At 44.3% G+C, this 25,373-nt stretch overlaps 1 protein-coding gene and 1 long non-coding RNA gene across 8 annotated transcripts in view; one reads left to right on the top strand and one right to left on the bottom strand.

Moving 5' to 3' along the window:
* The first annotated feature begins 1,440 nt into the window (after positions 1 to 1,440).
* PSMF1 (proteasome inhibitor subunit 1) overlaps positions 1,441 to 25,373 on the top strand; it is a 45,463-nt gene continuing 21,530 nt past the window's right edge. For 2 of the 4 annotated variants that reach the window (XM_072800399.1, XM_072800397.1), the window contains exons 1-4: positions 5,372 to 5,479; positions 5,580 to 5,723; positions 12,897 to 13,049; positions 14,692 to 14,774. In XM_072800399.1, coding sequence (XP_072656500.1) covers positions 5,595 to 5,723; positions 12,897 to 13,049; positions 14,692 to 14,774 — 365 coding nt within the window. In that variant the 5' untranslated portion in view covers positions 5,372 to 5,479; positions 5,580 to 5,594. Of the gene's footprint in view, positions 1,599 to 5,371; positions 5,724 to 12,896; positions 13,050 to 14,691; positions 14,775 to 25,373 lie in introns of those variants that run through there. The other 2 variants (XM_072800395.1, XM_072800398.1) reach the window with 2 other exon arrangements.
* LOC140618236 (uncharacterized) lies at positions 8,170 to 25,322 on the bottom strand. 4 transcript variants are annotated; one of them, XR_012018435.1, is made up of 7 exons: positions 25,211 to 25,322; positions 20,557 to 20,666; positions 18,338 to 18,468; positions 16,938 to 17,013; positions 12,871 to 13,077; positions 10,779 to 10,874; positions 8,170 to 10,055 (listed from the first exon to the last, which is right to left on the bottom strand). It is a non-coding gene; the product is annotated as an uncharacterized lncRNA (long non-coding RNA). The 4 variants fall into 4 exon arrangements; XR_012018433.1 differs by having other exon boundaries at positions 12,871 to 13,074; positions 25,211 to 25,321; XR_012018434.1 differs by lacking the exon at positions 16,938 to 17,013 and having other exon boundaries at positions 25,211 to 25,320.

The following is a 25,373-nucleotide window of genomic DNA, read 5'->3' as shown; positions in this document are numbered from 1 at the left end:
GCAGATTCTAGAAGAATGGCCTCAGAGAGGAGCAACGCAGACTCTCTCACCTCTGGGACCAGGGTTCCCTGAGGACTGCCTCCCCTTGGGGTGAACAATGCAGAGAACTACAAGCACGCATTTCCATGCATGAAGATTCTAACCGCACTGAGGACACAGCCTCCAGTGGGGCCCCCAGTCTAGGGCTCCCCTGAATCTCCCAGTAGAAAGAGGACAGGGGAGATTTGCATCTTACCCTGTGTGGCTGCCCTGGGTGGGCATTTGGGTGGGCCCGGGCGCCCTCTTGTGGCTTCTCTTGTCTCTGCATGGACCCTCTTGTCCCTGTGGTTGGAGAGGCTTCCCAGGCTTATATGGTTTGTCCCCAGCCTATACCCTTTCCCTGTTCCCAGTCTTACCAGCCTCCAGCCAAAGTCTGAAAAACTCAGCTCTCTCACCTGTTCTGGCGTAGACCTCAGAACACGGAGCTTGTGTGTCTGCAAGCCCCTTCGATGCCATCATGGGGCACAGCCATGCGGCGAAGCAGTGTATGTCTATACTCTACTACACTATGCTATACCATCTGGCTCAAATCCTGACTGCATCACTTAGGAGCAATTGTACAACCTGACTGTGCTCACTCATCTCACTTTAAAACAAAGGTCATAATAGTTTCCACCTTAAAGAGTTAAGGGAATTAAATAAGATAAAATTGGCCAAATTGTCTGTTAAAGACTCAATACCATCCCCTTCTTGGGACACCTGGGTGGCTCAGAGGTTAAGTGTCTGCCTTCGGCCCAGGGCGTGATCCTGGAGCCCCGAGATCGAGTCCCACATCGGGCTCCCTGCGTGGAGCCTGCTTCTCCCTCTGCCGTGTCTCTGCCTCTCTCTCTCTCTGTGTCTTTCATGAATAAATAAATAAAATCTTAAAAAACAATACCATCCCCTTCCTACCCACCCTTTTCCAGAATGTCTTGCCAGCAGGATTCTGGGTTAGATCCAGCCAATGGGAGGCAGCAGAAGCACCTTATACCCTCTCCAATAGCAGTGGATCCAGAGTTTCAGTTCAGGTTTGCAGCCACTTCCTGCAGATTTCATCCTGAATACTGCCTTAGGACAAGAGGCAGCTGTGATCATTGCTGGTGCTCTCCTTCAGTTCCTGCAACTTCCAGACTCTCTGAAAGCTGAAGGTAGCTTTCCCTAATCTTTGCATTCCAACCCATCCAGTGGGTTCCAGTACTGAACACTACTAATCATAGAGGGATTCCTGGAGGAGGTGAGGGTGTTAGAATGATGCTAGGCCAAAAAAGCAGAAGGCCTACAGTATTGAATAACTCCATCTCGGTGCCCATTTGGGCCCTGCCCTTCCACTCACCTCTTCACAGTTTCCAGGGAGACAGTTTCCAGGGAGCTTGAGATCCTCACACTGCTGTCACTTGGCAACCAGATGCTGGTGGCTGCAGCCACCTCCCATGTTCTTTTCATCACCCTGAGCCCTCATCTCTGGCATGGGCTCTGCACTGCCCAGGTAGCAGGGGCCCACCTGGGGGAGGCATCTTCCATCTGCTTCCCTTCTCAGCCAATCACAGGCCTCACAGGGACAACCAAGACTCTTGATAGTGGTAAGTCCACAGAAAGTGCCAAATGGATGAAGGGCAGGACACAGACAACCCTCTGGTCCCAAAGGATCCTCTCATTTATTCTCATCCATGGAGGGCCCTGGGGTTCAGGGGTGGACAGAACACAGTACCAGCCTAAAGGGCACATAGCATAATGCAAGAGACAGAGCTTACCTCATTCTAGCAATACACGGGTGCCAGTATCTACTCCATGCTGAGTACTAGGACACAAACTACCAAAGGCATGGCTCGCCCTTGGGGAGGGGGGCTGGGGAATGAATAGCAGATGCCATGGTGTCCAGCTCACTTCTTAGCAGTCATCTCTAAGCACCAAAGGCTACTTCCTCTAAACTTTATGATTCTCTACCTGAGGGCTTTTCATGCCCCCCAGAAGCAGCCCTCAACGAGGGAGTGAAAAACAAAAAACAAAAAACAAAACAAAAAAACCTTATTTCTCTTACCCTCAGTCAGAACAAAACTGGGACATGTCTCTCCCAGAGTTGCTGGTCAGGACTGAGCTCAGGTGCCCAGAGGGACCTGGCTTCATCACATAACACCTAGTGGCTGCTTCCTAGTACACTTCTCTACCCTCTTGCTGCTATTTCCTAGAATCAGCTCCCAAATAAACCAGTCAAATCCCTGTCTCATGTTAGCTTCTCAGGGGACACTGACTAACACGGGGATGATGATGTATTACAGGGAACCAAAGTTCTGTGAGACTTAAGCTATAACCAATTGTCTGCAAAGCAGTGGCTGAACCACTAAGGATGGGTAAGGGAGCTATCTGCTATCTGCCCCGGTACAGGCAATGAGCGGGTGCATCTTTTGTAAGAAAGTTAAAAGTAATAATAAAACTGACCAGTCTGCTTTTAATTATAAACCAGCCATTCTAATGTTTCAATTATAAAATTCTCCTCCTCATCTCCTTCCCCTCCCCTGATGGCTCTTGACATCCCGTGCCTGTTCCTTAGCACCCCACTGATGCCAATTGAAGACAGAGAAATTGACTGTGGGCAGAGGAGATGGGGGAAGGCCTCACTCAAGAGGCAGCATTGATCTTCTATCACACAGTATTAGCCGCGTTTCACACCTCCATAACTTTGCATGTGCCAGTCCCTTCTATGGGGATACCATTTGTGCCTCAACTCCCTCCTACTCTTCCATCATGGTTTAGTGTAGTTGGGCACCTCCTCCTCCAAGAAGCCCTCCCTGACCCCGATCTGAATTAGATGTCTCCTCTGGGCTCACACAGACTTCCACGTGCCCCTATGTTATGATGGTCTTCACATTGGGTTCCTTTGTATATAATTTTCTTTATCTCTAGACAGTGGGCTCCATAGTGGCAGGAACTGGAGCTCGTTCACCTAAGCATTTAGGAATAGGGCTGCCATTGGGTGGGCACCTTTGTGCTGTGCACAGATTGCATCACCATCCGTGGTAACACAGCCTCTGGATATTTAGCAAATCAATAAATGAATGAGTGAGTGAATGGATTGGTGGAATTTTCAATAACTGGGGAAGGATACTTTTTTTTTTTATTGGAGTTCAATTTACCAACATATGGCATATCACCAAGTGCTCATCCCGTCAAGCGCCCCCCTCAGTGCCTGTCACCCAGTCTTCCCAACCCCCTGCCCACCTCCCTTTCCACTACCCCTTGTTTGTTTCCTAGAGTTAGGAGTCTCTCATGTTCTGTCACCCTCACTGATATTTTCACTCATTTTCTCTCCTTTCCCCTTTATTCCCTTTGGGGAAGGATACTTAAAGCAGAAGAGACAAAGCAAGCAAAAGCAGGGATGCTTAAAAGTGCAGAGCTTCTTAGTGGAAAGGGTAAACAGCTTTTAGGCCACAGGCAGTATATCTCAGGAGTCCACCAGCTTTAGCACCACCTAGATTGTGGTAAACATACCTGCACTCTACCTCAGACACTCAGAGTCTCTGCAGATGGGGTTCAGGAATCTGGGCGTCCCAGAGGAGTCCCAGGAACACAAAATTTGGAGCAGTATGGGGCCAGCTAACAAAGTGAGTTGTGAGCCACAAATGGGTGAGACTGGCCCAGTTACGTCGAGCCCACACCAATAATTCATTCACTCAACATTCATTTACTCATTCATTCAATATGTATATGTTGAGCCAGGAAGGCACTTGAGTATACCTGTGCACTAGACAGACTTGCTCTCTGCTCCCTCGTCACAGTCTAATGGGAAGACAGTTATTAAATAAACAAGCAAACAAACAAATACCTGTTATAAGGTCAGGTTATGATTAATGCTTTGCAGGAAAGAAACCAGGATAAGGAAGGGATTAAAGAGTATTACACGTTATTTTGGATGGGTGTCAGGGAAGCCATCTGGGGAGGCCAGTAGGAGGTGAGAGAAAGAGTCACTTAAAATGAAGAAGTGAACCATGCAGATATTTGGGGAAAGAGCATTCCAGGCAGAGATAGCAGTAAAGGCAAAGACCTGGAGAACAGAACATGTGAAAGTGGAAGCCTGGTTAGGAAGCTACTGCAATCGTCCAAGTATGAGATGCCAGAGGATCAGACCAGAGTGGAGGCAGCAGAGGTGGTAGGAAGTGGTCAGATTCAGAATTCAGATTCAGACGGTAAAGTTGACTAGCTTTGCTTTTGAATTTGTGGGCACGAGAGGACAGAAGTCAAGGTTATTGCAGTTAAGAGTGCAGGGGATGAGGGAAGAGTTGGAAGAGGTGATGTCAGAGAGACTTAAGGTGGGGTGGGGTGGGGGCACAGACCATATGGAGGTCTCTGCAGACCAGGGAGAGGACTTTCTTTCCCTGAGTATGATGGGAGCCCCGGGAGGGTTTTAAGCAGAAGAGTGAGGTCACTTGGTGTGTGTTCACAGAGTACAGAACAGACTTTAGGGAGACAAAGATGGACTAGGGCGGTTCAGAGGCTGGTGCAGACATCCAAACAAGAGAGGATAGTGGCTCCCCACAGTGTGCTGACTGCAATGAGAAAACTAAATTTATCTGAGCAAAAACCATAAGTGGAATCGAGAAACTTGGGGGGGGGCGTTGTATGCATATATTTTTAGAAACTTGTTGAAGAAATAGTAGGTGGTGAAAATCATGGAGACAGGAAATTAAAAATGATTGAAAGTTGGTAGTGGATCAGGAGCTCCAGCTCTGTGGGCAGCAGCTGTGTCTCCTTGGAGGAAGCGACTTCCATTCTCTGAGCTGGTTCTGTCATCTTCAGAATGGGGATGATCATGGCACACGCCTCACAGAGCTGTGGACAGGGCGATGTAAAGGTTTTGGCACAGGATCCAGCACACAATAAACATTGAAGAAGCGTCATCCTGGGAGCTAGACTGCTAAGTTCCAGTACCATCTCTGCCACGCACTGGCTGGCTGGCTGTGCCATCTCGGTGAAATTCACCCCTCTGTAAAACGAGGCTATCATGAACTCCAACTTCAGAGGGTCAGGTCATGATGATTAAATTAATGAGTACAAGGAAGCCATTTAGAATGAGGCGGCCCGGAGGAAGCACCGCATACGTGCAGGCTATTATTACGAATATATGTTGCCCATATTTCGTCAACTCTTCCCCCACCAGCAGATGCCCGCCTCACTCTGCGGATGGGTCGTCTGCGGCTCAGAACCAGGTGGCCTCTCCTCGGGGATCTAACTTAACATCCTGCGGGGGGCGGTCCCTCCCTGCTACCCGGGAAAGGGAGACTCCCGCCTTAAAGGACCACGCCCCCGCCCCGCCCCGCCCCGCCCCGCCCCGCCCGCGAGATGCCTAGCAGAACCTTTAAGTGCCGCGCTCCGGTTTCCAGCCGGCGCGCTCGCGCTGCTGAGCCGGCGCTCGGAGCTACTTCCGGCGGCCGCGCTCCGCCCCCGGGCGGCTCCATTTTGGCCGCAGGTGGAGACTAGGCCTGGGCGGGCGGAGTCTCGGGGGGGCGTCCTCGGCAATCGCGGGGCCGAGTGGGCTCACGGCACCGTCTCCTCTCCTTCGCCCGCAGAAACCGGGGGCGAGCATGGCGGGCTTGGAGGTCCTGTTCGCGTCGGTGGCGCCGGCCATCACCTCCGCGCAGGACGCGCTCGTCTGCTTTCTGCACTGGGAGGTGGTGACGCACGGCTACTACAGCGTGGGGACCGGCGACCAGGTAGGCCGGAGAGCCAGCCGTGGCGGGGGGGGCGTGGGGTGGGGGGTGGGGGGTGGTGTCTTCTGCCCGGGTCCGGGGCGCGGGCCTGACGCTGCCTCGCCCGAGTCCGGTCCCCGGGGGCTGCCGACGCCGTCGGTCCAGGGAGCGGTGCGGGGTGCCCGGCCCGGCGCCCCTCACGACACAGCTGGGACTACATGATTCGGAAGCCCGAGGACGGAAGCTTGCTTCAGCACAGCCTGGATCGTGCGGTCCTGACGCTGAGACCCGGGCGTCGCTCCGCTGAGGACTGCGCTGGCGGGGGGGGGGGCTCCACTCGAGCCTCCACGGGTGAATCTGAATCCGAGCGCGCTTACACGGTGAGCTTCGACCTGTTCAGCCCCCCTCAGGGGCCCTTCCTTCACTCCACACGGCTTTCACCTTTCACTGAAGGGCCCCGTGAGGTTCCCACCCGCCGCTGTCATCCCTAGCTCCAGTTCTGGGAAACAGCCAGCAGCCACCCCATCCCCTCCCGCTCCCCCACCCCCACCCCCACCCCCAGGTGCACTCCTGCAGCTGGGATGTGAGGGCCAGGTAAGATTACCTCCCCAACAGCTGCCCTCCCTACAGGATCAGCCCCTCCTGCTCGCCCATCCTCAGGCTGCCTCTGGGAGCTGGGGGCCTTGTCCACGCCCACTGAGCCCTGGGACTCCTGGGCCTTGCCTACTGCGTAATTCTTTGGGGGAGCCTTTGTTCATCTTCCTTGCCCCTTCCCTGGCTTGCTTTCACCCTCCACATCATCCTGCACATTAGCTTCCTGTGAGAACTGGGCCTGGCTGCCTTCCTGCCCCTTCAGTTCTCTTCTACTTCATCAGAGTAGATACCCTCTTAGCCACCCACTCCACATACACGCGGGATGCCCCAGCCTGCCCCTCACCACCACCTTCTCACCCTCAGAAGCTAGATCAGCTCTGGGGAGTAGGGCACCTCACCCCTTGCATCTCTTATGGTGAGATTTGGGCCCTACTTTCATTTCTAACTGCTTCAGTTCTCAAACTCCCTAATCCTTTCTTAGTTACTTAGATGTACATCTAGCGTCTTATGTTGTCCTTTCCTGACACAGCTTTAAGGATCCCTCCTCAGACACAGCGTCCACATCCCGAGCACTGAGAGGCCAGGCATTCCCTTCCACTCCCTGCCGCCCCTCCCTCTGTCCTTTAGAGCAGTGGACGAGATCACCACTCCCTCTCACACTTTCCCCACCAACAGGAGTCACATCAAAAGCACAAGAACTGTCATGATGTCAGGCTTGTTTTTTTCCTGCCAGACCTTGAGTATCTCACAGGGACGCCAGATACACACTTAGCATCCCCCATCCCCAGCCCCCTCCAGGCTCAGACATACATTGCCCCTCATGTGGAATCTGGGACTGGGTATAAGGCTGGAAAAGAAGAGGCCTCACACACGTGGAAGCAGGAACCACGTTTTCCTCCCAAATAGCTCTGTTCTTGGTCTTACTGTCCACTCTGCACTCCATTCCATTTATCCTGTCTTTCTGCATTTCAAGCCTTGGGATTGGGTAGAGAGGAGGCCTCTACCCACAAGTATTAGACTCCCACTCCAGGGCAGTATCCCCAACAGCAACTTTATGTTTCATCACTTGTCCCACTTTAGCTTTCTTTTCTTTTTTTTTTTTTTCTTTTAAGATTTTATTTATTTAGTCATGAGAAACAGAGAGGAGAGAGAGACAGAGACACAGGCAGAGGGAGAAGCAGGCTCCATGCAGGGAACCCAATATGGGACTCGGTCCTGGGTCTCCAGGATCACGCCCTGCGCTGAAGGTGGCGCTAAACCGCTGAGCCACCCGGGCTGCCCCCACTTTAGCTTTCTAATCTTGTGTGACTCTTTAACTTGCCCTGGTCATTTCATTTCAGCTCTGCCTGGGAAATCCAGGAAGCTGATGTACAGAATGGCATGGAGTGCAGTGGGGTTGGAGAGGGAAGGAAGACTTACTTGGTCCTGCCTTTGGGGCTCCTCTGTGGGCCCTCAGTTCCCCCCACCCCTTGCTCTGTCCTTCAGATATAACAGATCTGCCCTGCTCTCTGCCTTTGCTCATGGACCTCACCTTGTTTACTCCTAACTAGCTACTTCTGCTCTGACACAGTTGGGATCTTTCCCCCCAGAACAGGAACATGTTACCAAGGGCCTGTGTGACTCCCTCACTTCTCTCCCATGTCACAGGGACATGTCATCACTGCAGATCTGCTCCCACCAATTGTCCCTTCACACACCTGTCAGCAGCTCTGGGTTGTTCTGACAGCTTAGGGATGTCAGTTTGTATGGGTCATTGCCTCCTTCGACATCATCACCTTGCCGAATACTCTGGGCCCCAATTTTTCAGGTGAACTGTGCAGAAAGAATACAATCCCATTTAGCACTGATTTTAAAAAATAAAAGATCTTTGATTCCTAAAGATCCATCTAATTCCACTCTGTTCATGGTGCCACCTGTTGAGTTCGTGCAGGCCGGGAAAAGATGCTGGTCCCAAATGTCTTACAGGAGGCCAGGGAGACCAGGGAGGAGGGTTTTGAAAGACACTGCCCAGTGGCAAATCAGGCATGCCCTCTGGGGTTGGGTGTTTGTATTGCTGTCTGATGTGTCATCTTGCTTCTGTGCCCTGTCTCCAGTGCTGCTCAAGCTCTGGTTGCACTTGTCCTCCTGTGACTTTTGCTAAGTCCACTTCCATGAGAGTAGAAGCCCTTTAGAGAGGCATCTATTAGTTTAATTAATTAAGAGAGAGTTTAATTTTCTGGCCTGGGACCAGCAGACTCTGCTGAGATTCTTCTATGCTCAGAGGATGCTTATGTTGCCTCTCCAGCCAACCTCCTGCGCCCCACCCCTTGTAGAGGTGATGAGAGAGGAAGGCTCCAAAAGTGTGTGCTTCATTATACAGTATATTGACAGTTAAATAGCTGAATTGTCTGCTGGTCTCCTCTGGTTTTATCTCCTCTTGTGTGGGGCGGTTGTGTATGTAAAACATGGTTAGAAGAGCGGTGAGGCCACTGGCTTCAACAAAAAATCCAAAATTTGAATTTGGATTACTTTTTCAAAGTCAGTACCACTCATGTGAGCTTTACAAAGGTGTCAAGTGGGTTAGGCGGCAAAGGTTAGAGATGGCTACAGGTAGGAGTTCAAGAAATTTGTTTTCTTAAAAAAAAAAAAAGAATCTTGTTTTCTGTTGTAGGAATCTAAAGGTTATGAAAAAAGAGGGGAAATGCCCAGAATGATCTGGTTGTGTTTTTTTGGTTGCATTTTAGCCCAGAGAGACCCTGGGATAAACTCATAGCCACTGCAGAATGCTTCTAGCCCCAGGATTTTGCCTTTGTAGACAACTATCTTTACTTTCCTGAGGCCAGTCCCCTGGCTGGGAAAAATTTCCAGCCGTAGACCAAGCAGCCAGGAGCTCTGAATGCCAAACCCAGCTCTGCATCTGAGTTACTGTGACCTTAGGTGATTCTCAGCCCCTCTGATCCCTTAAATTTTTCATCTGAGGGTGTTCAACTACACAGCCATATGCTTTGGCCACTTTCCAGGTGCAGCTTTCTGGGGGGGCCTGATATTTGATGTCGGGGCCTAGAAGACGGTTGAAATGCCCTATTTGACCTGATATCACCAGGGCTGATCCCTGTTGGTTCCATCTGCCTTATATCAGAGCAGGCCCGTGGGCTGGGACCATCAGTCCCCCTGCAGTGAGAGGCATTAGCCTCATCTAACCCCAGGGTTCTCTCTTGCCCACAAGCCAGAGTCTGTAGGAGAGTGAGCAGGCAGGATTATCTATATTCCAAGGAAAACTTCTGGTGGGTTATATGCTGTATGTGAAAGATATACATACAAACTCAAAGACCTCTGACAGAACAAACACAAGGCACAGTTATCAAAATCTTAGCTTCCAGAGTAAACCTTGAATCTACTAAACCTATTAGGGGAAATGTACCCAGCTGGAGGTGAGGGATTGTTGTTTCTCTTTCTCACTTGGCAGATTTGTATCACTTTCGTTTTTTGTCAGTCTCATTTCTTTGCTTCAGGCTGTCAGTTTCCTTGTTATCCAGCCAGCTTTGAAACCACACCAGTTGCAACATCTTGAATTGTATTTGGGACCACTTCTCCCATTGGACTCCTGAGTACCAAGGGTGATCAGAGAGGAGAGGCCCACAATTTTTTGCTCTTGGCCTCTTGTTGTCCTTGGTGTGTGTAAGGACTGTGGTGCCGAACTTTTGTCTCTTGCGCTTGTTCTTCATCTTTGGTCCAACTTTTCCCACCATATTTTCCTGAGTCCAGAGCTTTCCAATCTACTTGCTTTGTGTTTAGCCATGTAAATAGGTATTGAAAAAAATATATATAGGTTACTTTTGTATGTCTTAAAATTTTTTTTTACATAGATGGTACCTGGCTATAAATCTCATTTTTTCTTAATTTCTAAGAAAAATTTAAGTTTTTCTATGTGTTTATATATATAAACTTTTTTTTTTTTAAGTGGGTTCCATGCCCAGTGTGGAGCCCAACACGGGGCTTGAACTCATGACTCTGAGATCAGGACCTAAGCTGAAATCAGGAGTCGGGCACCCAACAGACTGAGCCTTCCAGGCACCCCTTAAGTGTGTGTGTGTGTGTGTATGCAAGAATTTTATTCATGAGAGACACAGAGAAGCAGAAACATAGGCACAGGGAGGAGCAGGCTCCCTGTGGGGAGCCTGATACGGGACTCAATCCTAGGACCCCGGGATCACACCCTGAGCCAAAGGCAAGATGCTTGACCACTGAGACACCCAAGTACCACTATTTTTTAAGTTATATTTTAAGTTCTATTTTCTACCTTTATCTGTGGTGTTACAATTTGATCTTTTTGTTCCTTCTAGCTCCTATATAGTCTTCCATTGTGAGCTTATTTTTTTTTATTTCACCTCCACTTTGTTGTTCATGACTAGGTTATGACAAAGATCCCTTGTCATGTCCCCTGTGCCTTTGTGCACAAGGTTTCCTCCAAGAATGGGGGTTTGGGGTCAAAAGGTGTCAGCTTACCTGAGGGTACCACATACTGCTAGGCTGCTTTCCAGAGGATTTGCAGCAGTTTCAGTGGCCACCTGCCGTGTCTGGGGGTCCCCATTGTCCTCACACCTATATGAACAAAAAAATCAAGAAATGAGTAATACCAGTGTGATGGGCGTGACATGGCACCCATTGTTTCAACCTACATTTTTCTGAGTGCCAATAAAGTTGAATAGCCCTCTATATACAGTTGTCTGCTCTTTTGCTCGTTCATATCTTTTGCCAGATTTTCAAGTGGGTTTCCAGTTGTTGTTGTTGTTTTTTTTAAGATTTTATTTATTTATTCATGAGAGACCCAGAGAGAGAGAGAGAGGCAGAGACACAGGCAGAGGGAGAAGCAGGCTCCATGCAGGGAACCCAATATGGAACTTGATCCCGGGACTCCAGGATCATACCCTGGGCCGAAGGCAGGCGCTAAACTGCTGAGCCACCCAGGAATCCCCAGGTTTCCAGTCTTTTTTTTTTTTTTTTTAAATATTTTTAATTTTTATTTATTTATGATAGAGAGAGAGAGAGGCAGAGACACAGGCAGAGGGAGAAGCAGGCACCATGCACTGGGAGCCTGATGTGGGATTCGATCCCGGGTCTCCAGGATCGCGCCCTGGGCCAAAGGCAGGCGCCAAACTGCTGCGCCACCCAGGGATCCCTCCAGTCTTTATCATCATTCATTTTCCAGGCATTCCCTTAATGTGCTAGTTATTAATTCTTTTTCATTTGTAACCATGGCAAATATCTCACTCTCGCCTGGCCTGTTGCTGTCTGATACTGTTGCAGTGTCTGTCGTTGAAAAGAAGCTTTAAACTTAGAATAGTCTCAAAGATAGTACATTTTTTCTTTTGCAGATCTTAAGAACTCTTTCCCCACCTAGAAATCACTATATTACTTTTTCCTATAGAAATAGTTCAAAAACGATTTCTCAAACTTCAGGGTGTAGAAGGAAAGTCCTAGGATAAGTTAAAAGGAAAAAGAAGACCTCACAACACACAGTGATGCATTTTTACACCCACCAGGTTGGCAAAAATTTTTAAATTGGACAGTGACAATGTTGCTGGCCACATGGAACTACAAGAACTCTCATTGACTTTACCTTAGAAATTAAAAGTTCTTTTCCCACAAATACTCTATAGAAATTCATCCACCTGTCAGCAGATGTATGCACAAGTGTTCATAGCAGCATCATTTATAACAGCTCACCTGTACACAGTCCACATATCTATCAGTAAGTGATTGTGTACCTTGCAGCATGCTCATAAACTCCACACTATATACAGCCATGAACTGTACTGCAATGGAGTGCTGCATAGTGGACTATATATGGTTAAATGTTTTGACACAGTGAAATCTCATAATATTGAACGAAAAAGGAAGTGATGAAGGTGATACAAATTCAAAAGCATTTGAAGCAGTATATTTTTAGGTTTTTTTGTATAGTAACACAGCTATAAGGAAAAGTAAAGAAATTTTTAAAAAGGCAGAGTAGCGATTACCCAAGAGGGGAAGGAGAGAGATTCATTAGGAGTACTGTACTTGAGGCTTTGGTGGTGGTGGTGTTCTATTTCTTAAGCAGGTGGCACATGTACAGGTATCCACTTGATAATGTTTTATCTCATACATATGCTATATTTTATTTGTGTATGAAAATTGTTCATAATTTCTGTGAAACCACTACAGTATGGAAGGGATTACCCTAGAATCTTTATTTTTAGTCAACACTTTGGTGATCCTGTTGCAGATGGTCCAGTTCTGAACTTAGAAAAAACATGGTCTTAGAATTTCACATTATCCCTTCAGGAAATTGGCCTTATTCTTGGCGGGGGGGTGGAGAGGAGATTCTTACTAAAACAAGGCTACAGATTCTGGACAGGTTCTAGTACTGTGTCATCAAGGCAGTCAGCTACAAGGGAAGGAGTACTGGAGCAGGAGTCCAGAGACCTAAGTCCCAGACCTCTTAACTTGGACATTTTATTTCTCTTGACCTCCATATCCTCATCTGTGAAATGAAGAAGTGGGATTAGATTATCTCTAAAATCCTTCATAGCTCTGTGTTCTGAGGTTGTGAACTTACTTCTCTCAATCCTGGTGTCTTCTCAGCCAGGTCCCAATGATAAGAAATCAGAACTGCTGCCGGCTGAATGGAACAGCAATAAAGACCTGTATGTCCTCCGGTATGAGTCTAAGGATGGGTCCAGAAAGCTCCTTGTGAAGGCTGTCACTGTAGAGAACAGCATGATCATCAATGTGCTGGTGAGTCTCAGGGATGTGTTGGCATCTGCTGGTGGGAGAGGACATTGGGATCACTTTTGTGTCACTCATTTAACAGTACAGATCAAGAGCCTTAAATGTTTGTGAGGACTTTACCCAATGACCTTACTCTTGGAACCAAGACAGGAATCCTCAGTATAGAACAGCTTTGTGCTCAAAGAGGTTCACCTTCTAGTATTATCAAGGGAGGGACTTTCCATCACAGGGGAATGATTACATAAATTAGGGTAAATCCTTTCAGTGACAATAGGGATGAAAAAAGCATACTGTAGGCCCAAGGGGCTACTTTTAGTCCTTTAGAGAAGCCTGCTCTCTGCTATCCTGGTGCCCTTACATTTCTCCTTTTCAGGGATGGAAAACTTTTCCCTGCCGCCATGAGCCACCCCATATGCACCCTCTTCCCTTCTAACTACCTACTCTAACCTGCCAGCAAAATCTAAATTATGCCTTTCTACTTCATCCTTTTATTTCCTTGCTGGTACTTACAACAGTTTGTAACCATGTAGTTATCCTTTGGTTTGATATTTGTGTTCCGCCACTGGCCTGTAAGCACCACAAGGGCAGTGACTGTCTTCTTAAGTTTGTCCTGGTTATCTCCATGTGCTCATATAAAATTGCATTGTACCTTGCTTTTTTCATTCAATATATTTTGGAGGTCTTTACGTGGGAATGCATAGAGATACACCTTATTAATTTTAACTACTATGTAGTTTTCTGTAATACCATAATTTATCCCTTTCTGTTTTTTTTTCCCTTTATTTAAATTCAATGTAGTTAACATAGAGTGTATTTATTTGTTTCAGGGGTAGAATTTAACGAATCATGAGTTGCACACAACACCCAGTTACATCGCATGCCCTCCTTAATGCCCATCACCTAGTTACCTACCATACCCCCACTCCCCTCCCCTCCAGCAGCGCTCGGTTTGTTTCCTAGAGTTAAGAGTTTTTTATGGTTTGCCTCCTGCTGTGTTTTTATCTTATTTCATTTTTCCATCCCTTCTCTTATGTTCACCTTATCCTTTTCTGTTTTGATGAACATTTAGATCTTGTATCAGACAGGGTTCTTAGTTATAGAAATCCCCTCAAGTTAGTTAGACTAGGTTTATTAATAGAACTGGGATAGCTTATTGAATTGTTAGGAGGAATTGTTTCTCTAAAACAGGTTCAAGTCTGGGCTTTCAAGACAGTGCCTCAAACCACCCCATGGAAACTAGTCCTGCTGCCACCACCCCAGACATGAGCTGCTGCTGCATGAGGTGCTGACTTATGCTCCAGGCCCTAGAGCCCCTTCTAATGAACCACTGATGCATCTGCTGCCCCCTCATTAGGGAGATGTCTGCCCCTTGCTGGGCCTGCTTTTCCATGTTGCCCACCTCTAAGCCAAAGACGTGCATCCATTTGACACCTCAGTTATATGCCTGTGCCCAGGAAATAGGTTTACTGGGCTCTGCCTCAGAAAGGCAGTATTTCTAAATAAGCATCAGAAGGGTGTTTCACATATCACAGATGTTCCTGGTATATTTCTTTGTGCATCTGTATTTCTTTAAATTGAATATTTAATTGTTATTCTCCCCTTAGCCCAGAAATATCCCGTCTCTCGTTTTCTGTTTTCATTTTTCTAGGAATTTGGGTCACAGCAGGTATCAGATTTGACCCTGAACTTGGATGATTATATCGATTCAGAACACCTGGGTGACTTCCACAGGTACTTCTAAGGGATGGCTTTTCCCTGGGAAAAAGAAGAAACAATGGAACGGGGTGGAGAAGTTCAGAGAGCCAAGAAAAATTAATAGAATGGTCTTTGTCTCTTGGGCATAGCCATTTCTCAATTCTCTTTTTTGTTTTTCAATTTATTTTAAGAGAAGATTCACATGGGAAATGCCGCGTGAAGTAAAATGATGTAAGCCTGAGTCCGCAAGTGTTTCGGTGGCTACAGGGGAGAGGTGGAATCAGGCCAATGGAGTCAGTAAGAATAGGCTCCTGGAGAAAAGGTGTGCCTAATCTGGTCTCCACCTCCAGCTTTTTCTTTTAAATGGACTTAATTTTTTCGAGCAGTTTCAGGTTAACAGCAAAACTGAACAACAAGCGCAGAGAATTTACATGAATAGGTCTGCCTCCAGCCACCTCGACACAGCCTCCACTATCAGCTTACTGTATATTTGTTATAATGGAAGAACCTGCATCAATATACATTCTCACTCAGATTCCATATTTTACATTCACTTCACTATTGGCAGTGTAGGAGTATGTTTAACCTTTACCTTTTTTTTTTTTTTTTTTTTTTAAGATTTTATTTATTTGAGATAGAGTAAGCCAGAGAACATGAGCCGGGGGCAGAGGGAGAGGGAGAAGCAGGCTCCCTGCTCAGCAGGGGCTCTATCCCAGGACCCCAGGATCATGACCTGAACCAAAAGCAGACAGTTAACCAACTGAGCCACCCAGGAGCCCCAAGTATGTTTATTTTTGTACGAAACTGCTGTAGTGGCTTCCATAGTGGCAGTACCATTTCACATTCCCACCAGCAGTGTATGAGAGTTCCTGTTGCTCCACATCCTTGTCAGCATTTGGTGGTATTAGTTTTTCAGATTTGACCGTTCTAATTAGCGTGTAGTAGTATCTTTTAATTTACAGTTACCAAGTGACCTATGATGACCTGGAGCATCTTTTCATATGCTTATTTGGTGAGGCGTTTGTTCAGATCTCTGGCATTTTTTGATTGGTTTGTTCTCTTACTGTTGAGTTTTAAGAGTTCTTTGTATACTTTAGCTAACCATCTTTTATCATATATGTGTTTTGCAAATATTTTCTCCCAGTCTGGCTCATTTTCTCATTCTCCTGACTTTTTATTTTGAAATTTGCTACCTTACAGAAAAGATGGTTTACAGAAATATTGCAGTGAACACCCATATACCTATCACCGAAGTTTACCAGTTCTTAACATTTTGCCACATCTGCTTATTTTTTCTGTGCGCCATTCTGTTCTTAAACCACCTGAGAATTTTTTTTTTTTAGATTTTATTTATTTATTCATGAGACACACACACACACACACAGAGGCAGAGACATAGGCAGAGGGAGAAGCAGGCTCCATGCAGGGAGCCTGATGCGGGACTCGTTCCCAGGTCTCCAAGATCATGCCCTGGGCCGAAGGCAGTGCTAAACTGCTGAGACATCCAGGGATCCCCAAACCACCTGAGAATTATCTCCAGGCTTTGTTAACCTTCACCCCTAAATATTTCAGCAGTAGCTCCTTGTTCGTACAAGGGTATTCTCTATAATCTTAACACAGCTCTCACACTCAGGAAATGTAGCGCAGATACGGGAGTATCCCTTAATACACCATCTACATTGATATTTCTGCAGCCGTCATGCAGTGTCCTTTTTAGCTAGTTTTTTGAGTGTTTGGTTTGAGGGTTTTTTCTTACCCAACCAGAGATCCCATATTGCATTTATTTTCATGGCTCCTTAATTGTCTTTCATCCTGAACAGTTTTCCAGATGTTTGTTTTCCACGGCTTTGGTATTTTTGAAGACTCCAAGTCATTTATTGTGTAGAATGTTCAGATTGTTTCCTCATGATCAGATTTATTAGGTTATCTGGTCATCTTTGATTCAGACTGAACATTTTCAACAAGAGCACTCCTGCGTTCTCCTCAGCATCTCACATCAAGCCCAGACGTCTGTCTCGTTGGCTCTGTTCAGTTTGATCACTTGGTTATGACAGTATCTCCCAGCTCCCTCTCTAGTAAAGGTGTCTATTTTCCTTCATGCTTAAGAAGTGATCTGCGGGATTCTACCAGCAGACATTGAGTACTCTGCTTCCTAGTGGTCTTTCATCTAGCCGTCTCAGCATCTGTCAGTGTTCTCACCTGAGTCCGTTAAATAGTGACGCCTGGAAGAGGGTAATTTTCTATCTTAGGCATTCTTTCCACATTAATCAGCATTCTGTACAAAAAAAAAAAAAAAAAAGAGTTTCCTATTCTTCCTGTCCCCTTTACTTTTTATTTTTTAAAATACCAGTATAGACATAAGGATTCTTCTGTATTCTAGGTTATGGTCTGTTTCTGTCATTCTCTGGTTGCTGTTGTTCAGGAGTTGACCAGTGGAAACCCTTTCACACTACCTCCTCTATCCTTGTGACATGTCCCCATCATTGGTCAAGCATCTCATACTTGCTGGTACAGTGAGATGTTCCAGCCTCACCTTGTCATTTCCTTGGCCCTGCCTTGAAATCAGCCGGTTTTCTCAGAAGTCTTGACTTCTGTTAGTGGGGAATCATATTTAAGAACCAAAACCTGGGCCCTGAATGTGCTTGTTAATACTGAGGATACCTTGGCTTCCCAGCCCTTTCAGTGAATGCATAGAGCTTGGAAGCTCTTTCCTTAAGGCCTTTTCTTAAATGTTAAACTGAGGCTTTCATTTTTAATCTAATCACCATGGGCTTCTTACTCTTTTATTCCGTGCTTGTATCTCTCTTCTGTGGTGAGAACTCCAATTTCCAACAGCACCAACATATTTATTCAATTGTTTGATCCTAACATATACACAGAGTTTCTGAACTGCCACATCAGTATCAACAAAGAACAAATCAACCAAGTAAAGTTCCAAATACAATCTCTTTTCAATTCTTTTTGTTCAACTCTGTCCAACTGATGATGTACATAGTCAGACTGTTGTGTTCAAAAGGCATTTAGGTGAATGCTTTTGTTGTTGTTGTTACATAGTTAGACCCCATTATTTTCACTTTATATTCCATTTTGCCATCCGCATTGACCTCCTCGGTTTTAGAGGAAGCTGGACATCACTGTAAAGTCCCAGTCATCAGAACTGCCTAGAAACTTTGTTGTATTTTATCTAATTAGCAATAACCATTTTGAACCCACTCCACTCCTCTTAGGCTTGCAAACCACCTGCCTCCATGGTTGTGGCCACCCGTCTATTTCTGCCCCTCTTCCGTGCAGCCTTTACGTGCTACATAAAGGAGATTCCCTACTTCTCCTCCAGCTTACTACCTACCCTTCAGTCAATTTCTCACAGTCATGGGACCTGTCTTTTTAAAACATAGTTGAGGTTAAAACCCTGGCTTGAAATCCTACAGTGATACCACCTCACATACATTAGGATGGCTACTACCAAAAAAACCCCAGAAAATAACACGCATTATCCAGGATGTGGACAGATTGGAACCCTTGTGCACTCTTGGTAGAAATATAAAATGGTGCAGCCACTATGGAAAACAGTGTTGTGGTTCCTCACGAAATTAAATTACCATATGATCCAGAAATTCTGCTTCACTAGTGCTGAGAGCAGGGTCCAGAATAGATATTTGTACACTCACATCATAAAAGCATTATTTTGCAACATCCAGAAGGTGGAAGCCATGTAGGTATCCATGAATACCTAGAACAGATGCATACATAAACAAGATGTAGTTTATACATACAGTGGTAAGTGTGCAGTGTGGCCTATACCTACAATTATTCACCTTTAAAAAGAAAAGAAAAGGTGGACATTTGCTTCCACATGGAATAACTTTGAGGACATTATGCTAAGCAAAATAAACTGCTAACAGCAGACAAACATCGTATGATTCCACTTAGGTGAGATGAGATAGTGGATGCCAGGGACTGGGAAAGTGGAGAATAGGGAGTTATTATTTCATACAGAGTTTCAGTTTTGCAAGATGGAGAGTTCTAAAGATGGGTAGTGGTAGTGATTGCACAGTAATCTGAATATTTAATGAATCCACTGAGCTATACATTTAAAATTGGTTATGTTGTTAAATTTTATATGTATTTTCCCACAATTAAAAATTTTTTTTAATCTGAAAAATACCCAGAACCCTCCAGTGAATGTTGGTTGCTCTTAGAATAAAAAACAAAATCCTTGACGAGAGGCCTAAAGCCTAACCCCTCTGGCCCTATCCTGTACCACTTCCCCCTTAGTTGCTATGCCTGGGCCACCATGCCTTAACTCCTTCCCTCTTCAGAGCTGTCCCTTGTGCCGAGAGCACCTTTCCCAACCTCCTCACACAGCCGGCTCCTGTTCTTCCTTCAATTCCCCCTGAAACATGAGTTCCTCAGAGAAGCCTCTCCTGCCCCCCACCATATTGGGGGTTTTGTAGCACCCTTTTAAGCTTTAATAAGTGGGTATTTTATCATTAGAGTTGGTCTCCCCCGCACGAGCGTGTGATCTCCATGAGGGCAGGGCTGTTGTTCTTCATGCTGCCTACTCCATGACCCCCCACACCCCTAAAGTGGGTAAGGAAAGGACATGGAGTCTTTCTTTTGACTTCTTCATGCTTGAATTGTATTGCAAGAGAAGGTGATAAAACCTGTGGAAGAACCCAGGTACTAGTCTCTACGTGCTCATTACAACATTTAGTTCCCTTAGTAATACTGAGAGAAATGGTGACAGTGCCTCTATTTATTATTATTATTTTTAAATACACTTGTTGGGGTTTTGTGCTGGGGGAATGTTTTGTTTTTTGATGACTGAGTTGCAGAACCATCAATACTACCTCACGGTGTTCTGAGAACAAAACGAGATGTCAGCGCAGAGTGCTCAGGGCTGGTGCAGCAGCTCTTAGTAAACATACAAAGGGAAAAATATCTCATCACCAGGAATCATCTCCATGGAAACTGAGGCTCTGAGACCTGGGGTATGGATCTGCCTCCTGATCATCAGGCCCTCCCTCCCTGCTCTCGTACTGCCAGCAGCGCAGAACTGCCTGCCTCTAGTCACCTTCCCCCGCCAGGCCCTCCTTATTAGGTCATTGTGGCATGTCCTGTCCATGGTAGGTGGGAATTTGTGTCCCTTGGTGAGCAAACTCTGATTTGCTAAGGAGTATACACCTGTTCCTTTTTGCCATGCCCCTTCTCTTTCTGCCCTTGCAGGATGACAGGCTACAGGCTATCTTTTGCTGCTACCAAAATGGCAGTGCTACTAAGGCTTAGAAATTGTGTAAGAACTTCAATACTTGACAGTTTTTAAATCAGTCCTGAGTTCTGCAGGGAAACACACACATCCTACATAGGGAGCTCAGAAGCCTTCCAGCTAGCTGTACCACACACGACTCATCTGATTGAAAGGAAAGAAGATTTAGATATACCCCTTCCACCCAACTTAGGGAAGCAGCACGTATTCTGTGTTCTGAGCAAGAACCTGATCGTTGTAGGGATATAGAGACCACAGGCCCTTAGATCTTCCAAACCATTGCAGGTGTTAGACTTTTGAACAACAGAACTCTTTCTTCAAGCACCATGTTCTTAAGGATTGACATATTAAACTAGTAAAAGTAAAATTGCTCTGGTGGAAAAGGTAGAGACAGGAAATGGGGGTCCCTGAGCTTTCTCTTTTGCCCTTGTTGGGCCACTAAAATGTGAGAGAAAACATGAAATCACTGATCTAGTCCAATATTCTCAGTTTATCTTATGGTTATATAATAAAAATGTATTTTTTAATTAAACTTTTTATTTTAAGAGACACCTGGGTGGCTCAGTTGGATAAGTGTCCAACTCTTGATCTCAGCTCAGGTCTTGATCTCGGGGTCGTGAGTTCAAGCCCTGCTTTGGGCTCCATGCTGGGTGTGGAGCCTACTGAAAAATAAAAACAATAAAAAAATTTTATTTTGAGATCATTGTAGTCTTAAATGCAGTTGTAAGAAATAATACAGAGATTCTTTGTATCCTTTATACATTTTACATCAGTGATCACATTGTACAAAACTATACTAGGTATTACAGCCAGGATATTGACATTGATATAAAGATACAAAACCTTTTTATCACCATAAGGATCCCTCCTTTTTTCTTTTCTTTCTTTTTTTTTTTTTTTAAAGAGGAGTGGGAGGAACAGAGGGAGAGCAAGAATCTCAAGCAGACTCCACTCTGGGGCTCAGTCTCACAACCCTGTGGTCATGACCTGAGCCAGAATCAAGGGTCAGATGCTTAACTGACTGAGCCACACAGCTGCCTCCATGCCCCCCCTTTTTTTTTTTTTAAAGATTTTATTTATTCATGAGAGACACAGAGAGAAAGAGAGAGGCAGAGACACAGAGGGAGACGCAGGCTCCATGCAGGGACCCTACCCTGATGCAGAACTCGATCCTGGGACCCCAGGACCATGCCCTCGGCTGCAGGCAGGCCATAAACTGCTGAGCCACCCAGGGATCCCCTCTTGATGCCCTTTTATAGCCAGACCCACTATCCCTCCCCAACTCTAACCTCCTGGCAACCACCACTTACTCTCCATTTCTAAAATTTTTTCATTTCAAAAATGTTAATCATACAGTATGTAAGCTTAAGCTTATGGGATTGGCTTTTCTTATTCAGCATAATGCCCTTGTCATCTAGTTGTTACATGCATCAATAGTTTGTTCCTTTGTAAAGCTGAGTTCATGATATGGGTGTACCACAGTTTGTATAACCTTAAAGGATATCTAGTTGTTTCCAGTTGTTTGCTGTTAAAAATAAAGGTGCTTTGGACATTCAGGTACAAGCTTTCATGTGAATATAATCCTCTTTCTCTGTGATAAGTGCCTAAGAGCACAATGGTAATTGTATGTTTAGCTTTTTAAGAAACTGTCAAATGATTTCCTAGAGTATCTGTACCATTTTACATGTCCACCACCAGTGTATGAGTGATACCGTTTCTCTGCATCTTCACCAGCATTTGGTGTTGTCACTCTTTTTCATGTTAGTTATTCAGATAGATATGCAGTATTATCTCATTGTGGTTTTATTTTTATTTCCCTAATGACTAATGATGTTGAGCATCTTTCCATGTGTATATTCGCCATCTGTGTATCTTATTTGGCATTATTTGGCATTCTGCCATCTGCCATCTGACTATTTTCTAATTGGATTGTTGGAGGTTTTTTTTTGTTTTTGTTTTTTTTTTTTTTTTACTGTTGTATATTTGAGAGTTCTTTATATATTTTAGATGCAAGTCCTTAGGTGATGGTTTATAAAAATTTTTTTTCCAGCTTGTAGTTTCTTCATTCTGTTAACAGGATCTTCACAAAGTTTTAAATTTGGTATTTATTTTATCAATTTTATGGATCATGTTTTTGGTGTCAAGAATGCTTTGTCTAGTTCTAGATCCCCAAGATTTTCTCTTTATGTTTTTTCCTAACCTTTTTATAGTTTTACATTTAAGCCTGTGGTCTATTTTAAGTTAATTTTAATATAAGGTATGAGGTTTAGACAGAGGTTCATTTTCTTTCCTGTGGATGTTCAGTTGCTCCAATACTGTTTGTTCTTCCTTCATTGAACTTCTTTTGCAACTTTTTCAAAAAGCAGTTGTCTGTACTTATGTGGGCCTGTTTTGAGGTTTTCTGTTTTTTTCCCATTGATCTTTTTGTGTGTCCCTCTGCCCATATCACAGTTTTGATTAATGTACTACATAATAGACCTTAATATTGAGTAGAATGATTCCTCCCACTTACCTTGTCAAGATAGTCTTAGCTATTCTAAGGTCCATGCCTCTCTAAATACTAACTTTAGAATAAGCTTATCTATGTCAGTAAAAACCTTGCTAGGAGTTACATTAAGCCTAAAGATCATTAACCTATAATGGGGGAAATTGAGATTTTTACTATGAACATGATATATATCCATTTATTAAGTCCTATTTGATTTCTTTCCTCATCATTTTGTAATTTTCAGCTTTTAGATCCTGAACATGTTTTTGCTATTTTTTTTCTGGAGGAGGGGGGTAATTATAAATTGTGTTCTGCTCTTAGTTTTGATTTTCAAACATTCATTGTTAGTATGTAGAAATGCAGTTTATTTTTGTGTGTTGATCTTGTATGTGATACTTTGCTGAATTCATTGTTCTTGGAGGTGTTTTTGTAAATTTCTTGGGAATTTCAAAGTAGACTATCATGTCATCTGCAAAAAGGGAAGTTTTATTCTTTGCTTTCTAATCTGTATGTTTTTTTTTCTTATTTATTTATTGCTTTATTGCAATGATCAGAACTTCAGTGTTAGGTTATTTAAGAGTGGTAAGAGAGAACATCCCTGCCATGTTCCCAGTCTTAGAGGCAAAGTATTCAATCTTTCATTATTTTTATTATTATTTTCATTCAAATTCTGACTTTATTTACTATTTATTTATTTACTAGACTAAGTTCTGAAAACTTAATTAATGTATGTAAAGGACTTAGTTCCTGTCACATAGTAAGTGTTCAGTAAATATTAGTTGTCTATTAGTTGTTACATCATTATTGCTCCATATATATATAAGCAGCCTTGTTCCAAAACATTTAAGATCCCAAGAACATACTACCTAAACCATATGGGAATATAATCCATATATGCCACTTTCACCTGTTCAGTGGCTTCCCAGTTAAAGGGAAATAAACTTAGTTTGTAAGACTTTTACCTCTATTCCTATTCCAGTAAACTAAAAGGGGGAAATTTATAGCTCAGCTTTTGTTCCCTCCTTCCCTACTCCCAGGTCTCTTCCTCCCACTTAGCTTCAGTAATATCCTCCAGTCAATTTAGGTCTTTCATTATTAAGTATATTGTTAACTGTAGGTTTTTGTAGGTCTTCTTTCTGAGGCTCAAGAGGTTCCCTTCTGTTCCTAGTTTGTTGAGAGTTTTTATCATGAATGGATTTACATGTTGGATTTTGTCAAATGCATTTTTGCATCAATTGATAGGTTCATATGATTTTTCTTAGCTTATTGATATGGTAGGGATTTGTGACTACTGAACCAGCCTTGCATACCAACAGATATATGATTCTTTTTATATATTTTTAAATTCAACTTGTTAGTATATTAAGTATTTATACATCCAAGTTCATGGGAAATCCAAGTCTTTGGTTTTGTTTTTTGTGCTCTCTTTGTCTGGCTTTGATATGAAGCAATCTTGGCCTCAAAAAATGAGTTGGGAAATGTTTCTTCCTCTCCTATTTTCTGGAAATAACTGTAATTTGGTGTTAATTCTTCTTAAAGTGTTTGGTAGCATTCTCCACTGAAATCATCTGGCTTTGGAGATTTTTTGCTTTGGGTGCTTAAGTACAAATTTTGTTACTGTAATAGAACTCTTTAGATTATCTATTTTATTTTGCCTGAGTTGTTAGTTTGTGGTTTTTGAAGAATTGGTCTGTTCTAAGTTGTTAAAGTAAGTTGTTTTTAGCATTCTCTTGTTATTCTCCCAGTGGCAACACATGTGTTGTAATATCCCATGTCATTCTTGATATTGGTGATTTGTGTCTTCTCCCTTTTTGTGTTTGCCAATCTTGCTACAAGTTTGTCAATTTTATTCATTTTTTCGAAGAACCAGAGGGTTTTTTTTTATTAATTTTCTCTCTCATTTTCCTATTTTCTCTTTTATTGACTTTTATTCTTTATTATTTCCTTTAGTCTTTCGTCAGGTTTAATTTGCTCTTTTTCTAGGTTCTTGAGGTCAGAATTTTGATTATCAATGTCTTTCCTCTTTTCCGATGTAAACATTTAGTGCTATGGAGTTTCTTCTCAACACTGCTTTAACTATATCCCCATATATATATATTTTTAAGATTTTTAAATTGGGAGAGAGAGTGCATACACACAAGTGGTATGGGGAGGAACAGGAGAGGGAGAGAATCCCAAGCAGATGCCCTTCTGAGTAGGGAGCCTAATGCAGGGCTCAATCTCACAACCCTGGGGTCATGACCTGAACTGAAATCAAGAGTCAACCACTCAACCAACTGAACACCCCATCCCACATACTGTAATATGTTATATTTTTATTTTTATTCAGTGCTTTGTATTTGTTTTCATGTCTTCCTCTTTGACATGTGGGTTATCTAGAATTAGGTTGCTTAATTTCCATGTATTTAGAAACTCCTTTCTATTTTGATGTTTAGTATGATTCCATCTGGTCAAAGAACATACTCTGTATGGTTTCCATTTTTTAAAATTTGTAAGGTTTGCTTTTTTGGTCCAGGATATGGCTCATTTTTAAATGCCAGATTTTTAGGAACTCTAGAGCGCTGCCCACTCATTGCTACCTCAACTTGCCTCAACACCTCAGCTACAGCTCACAGTGCTTATCCGTCACAGGCAAAGAAAAGAGGCCCAGAGCAGCCTTCCGAGAGGGCCCTGAGTTGGTGACAGAACTGGGCCTTGAGCCCCCAGAACCCTGCTTACCTGGCCCAGGAACCTGGTTCATCCTCCCCAAGAAGCCTTGGCAGTCCATGACCCTTCCCATGACACACGATGAACACACAATGAGGCTGGAGGAGGGGTTGGGCAGGTACAGAGGAGTAGCCAGTCCAGGCCCTGTGCCCCTGCACCATCACCTCTTTCTAAT

This window comes from Canis lupus, chromosome 26, assembly GCF_048164855.1.
Source record: "Canis lupus baileyi chromosome 26, mCanLup2.hap1, whole genome shotgun sequence".
Taxonomy (NCBI): domain Eukaryota; kingdom Metazoa; phylum Chordata; class Mammalia; order Carnivora; family Canidae; genus Canis; species Canis lupus.
This window is presented reverse-complemented; position numbering and strand designations above follow the sequence as displayed.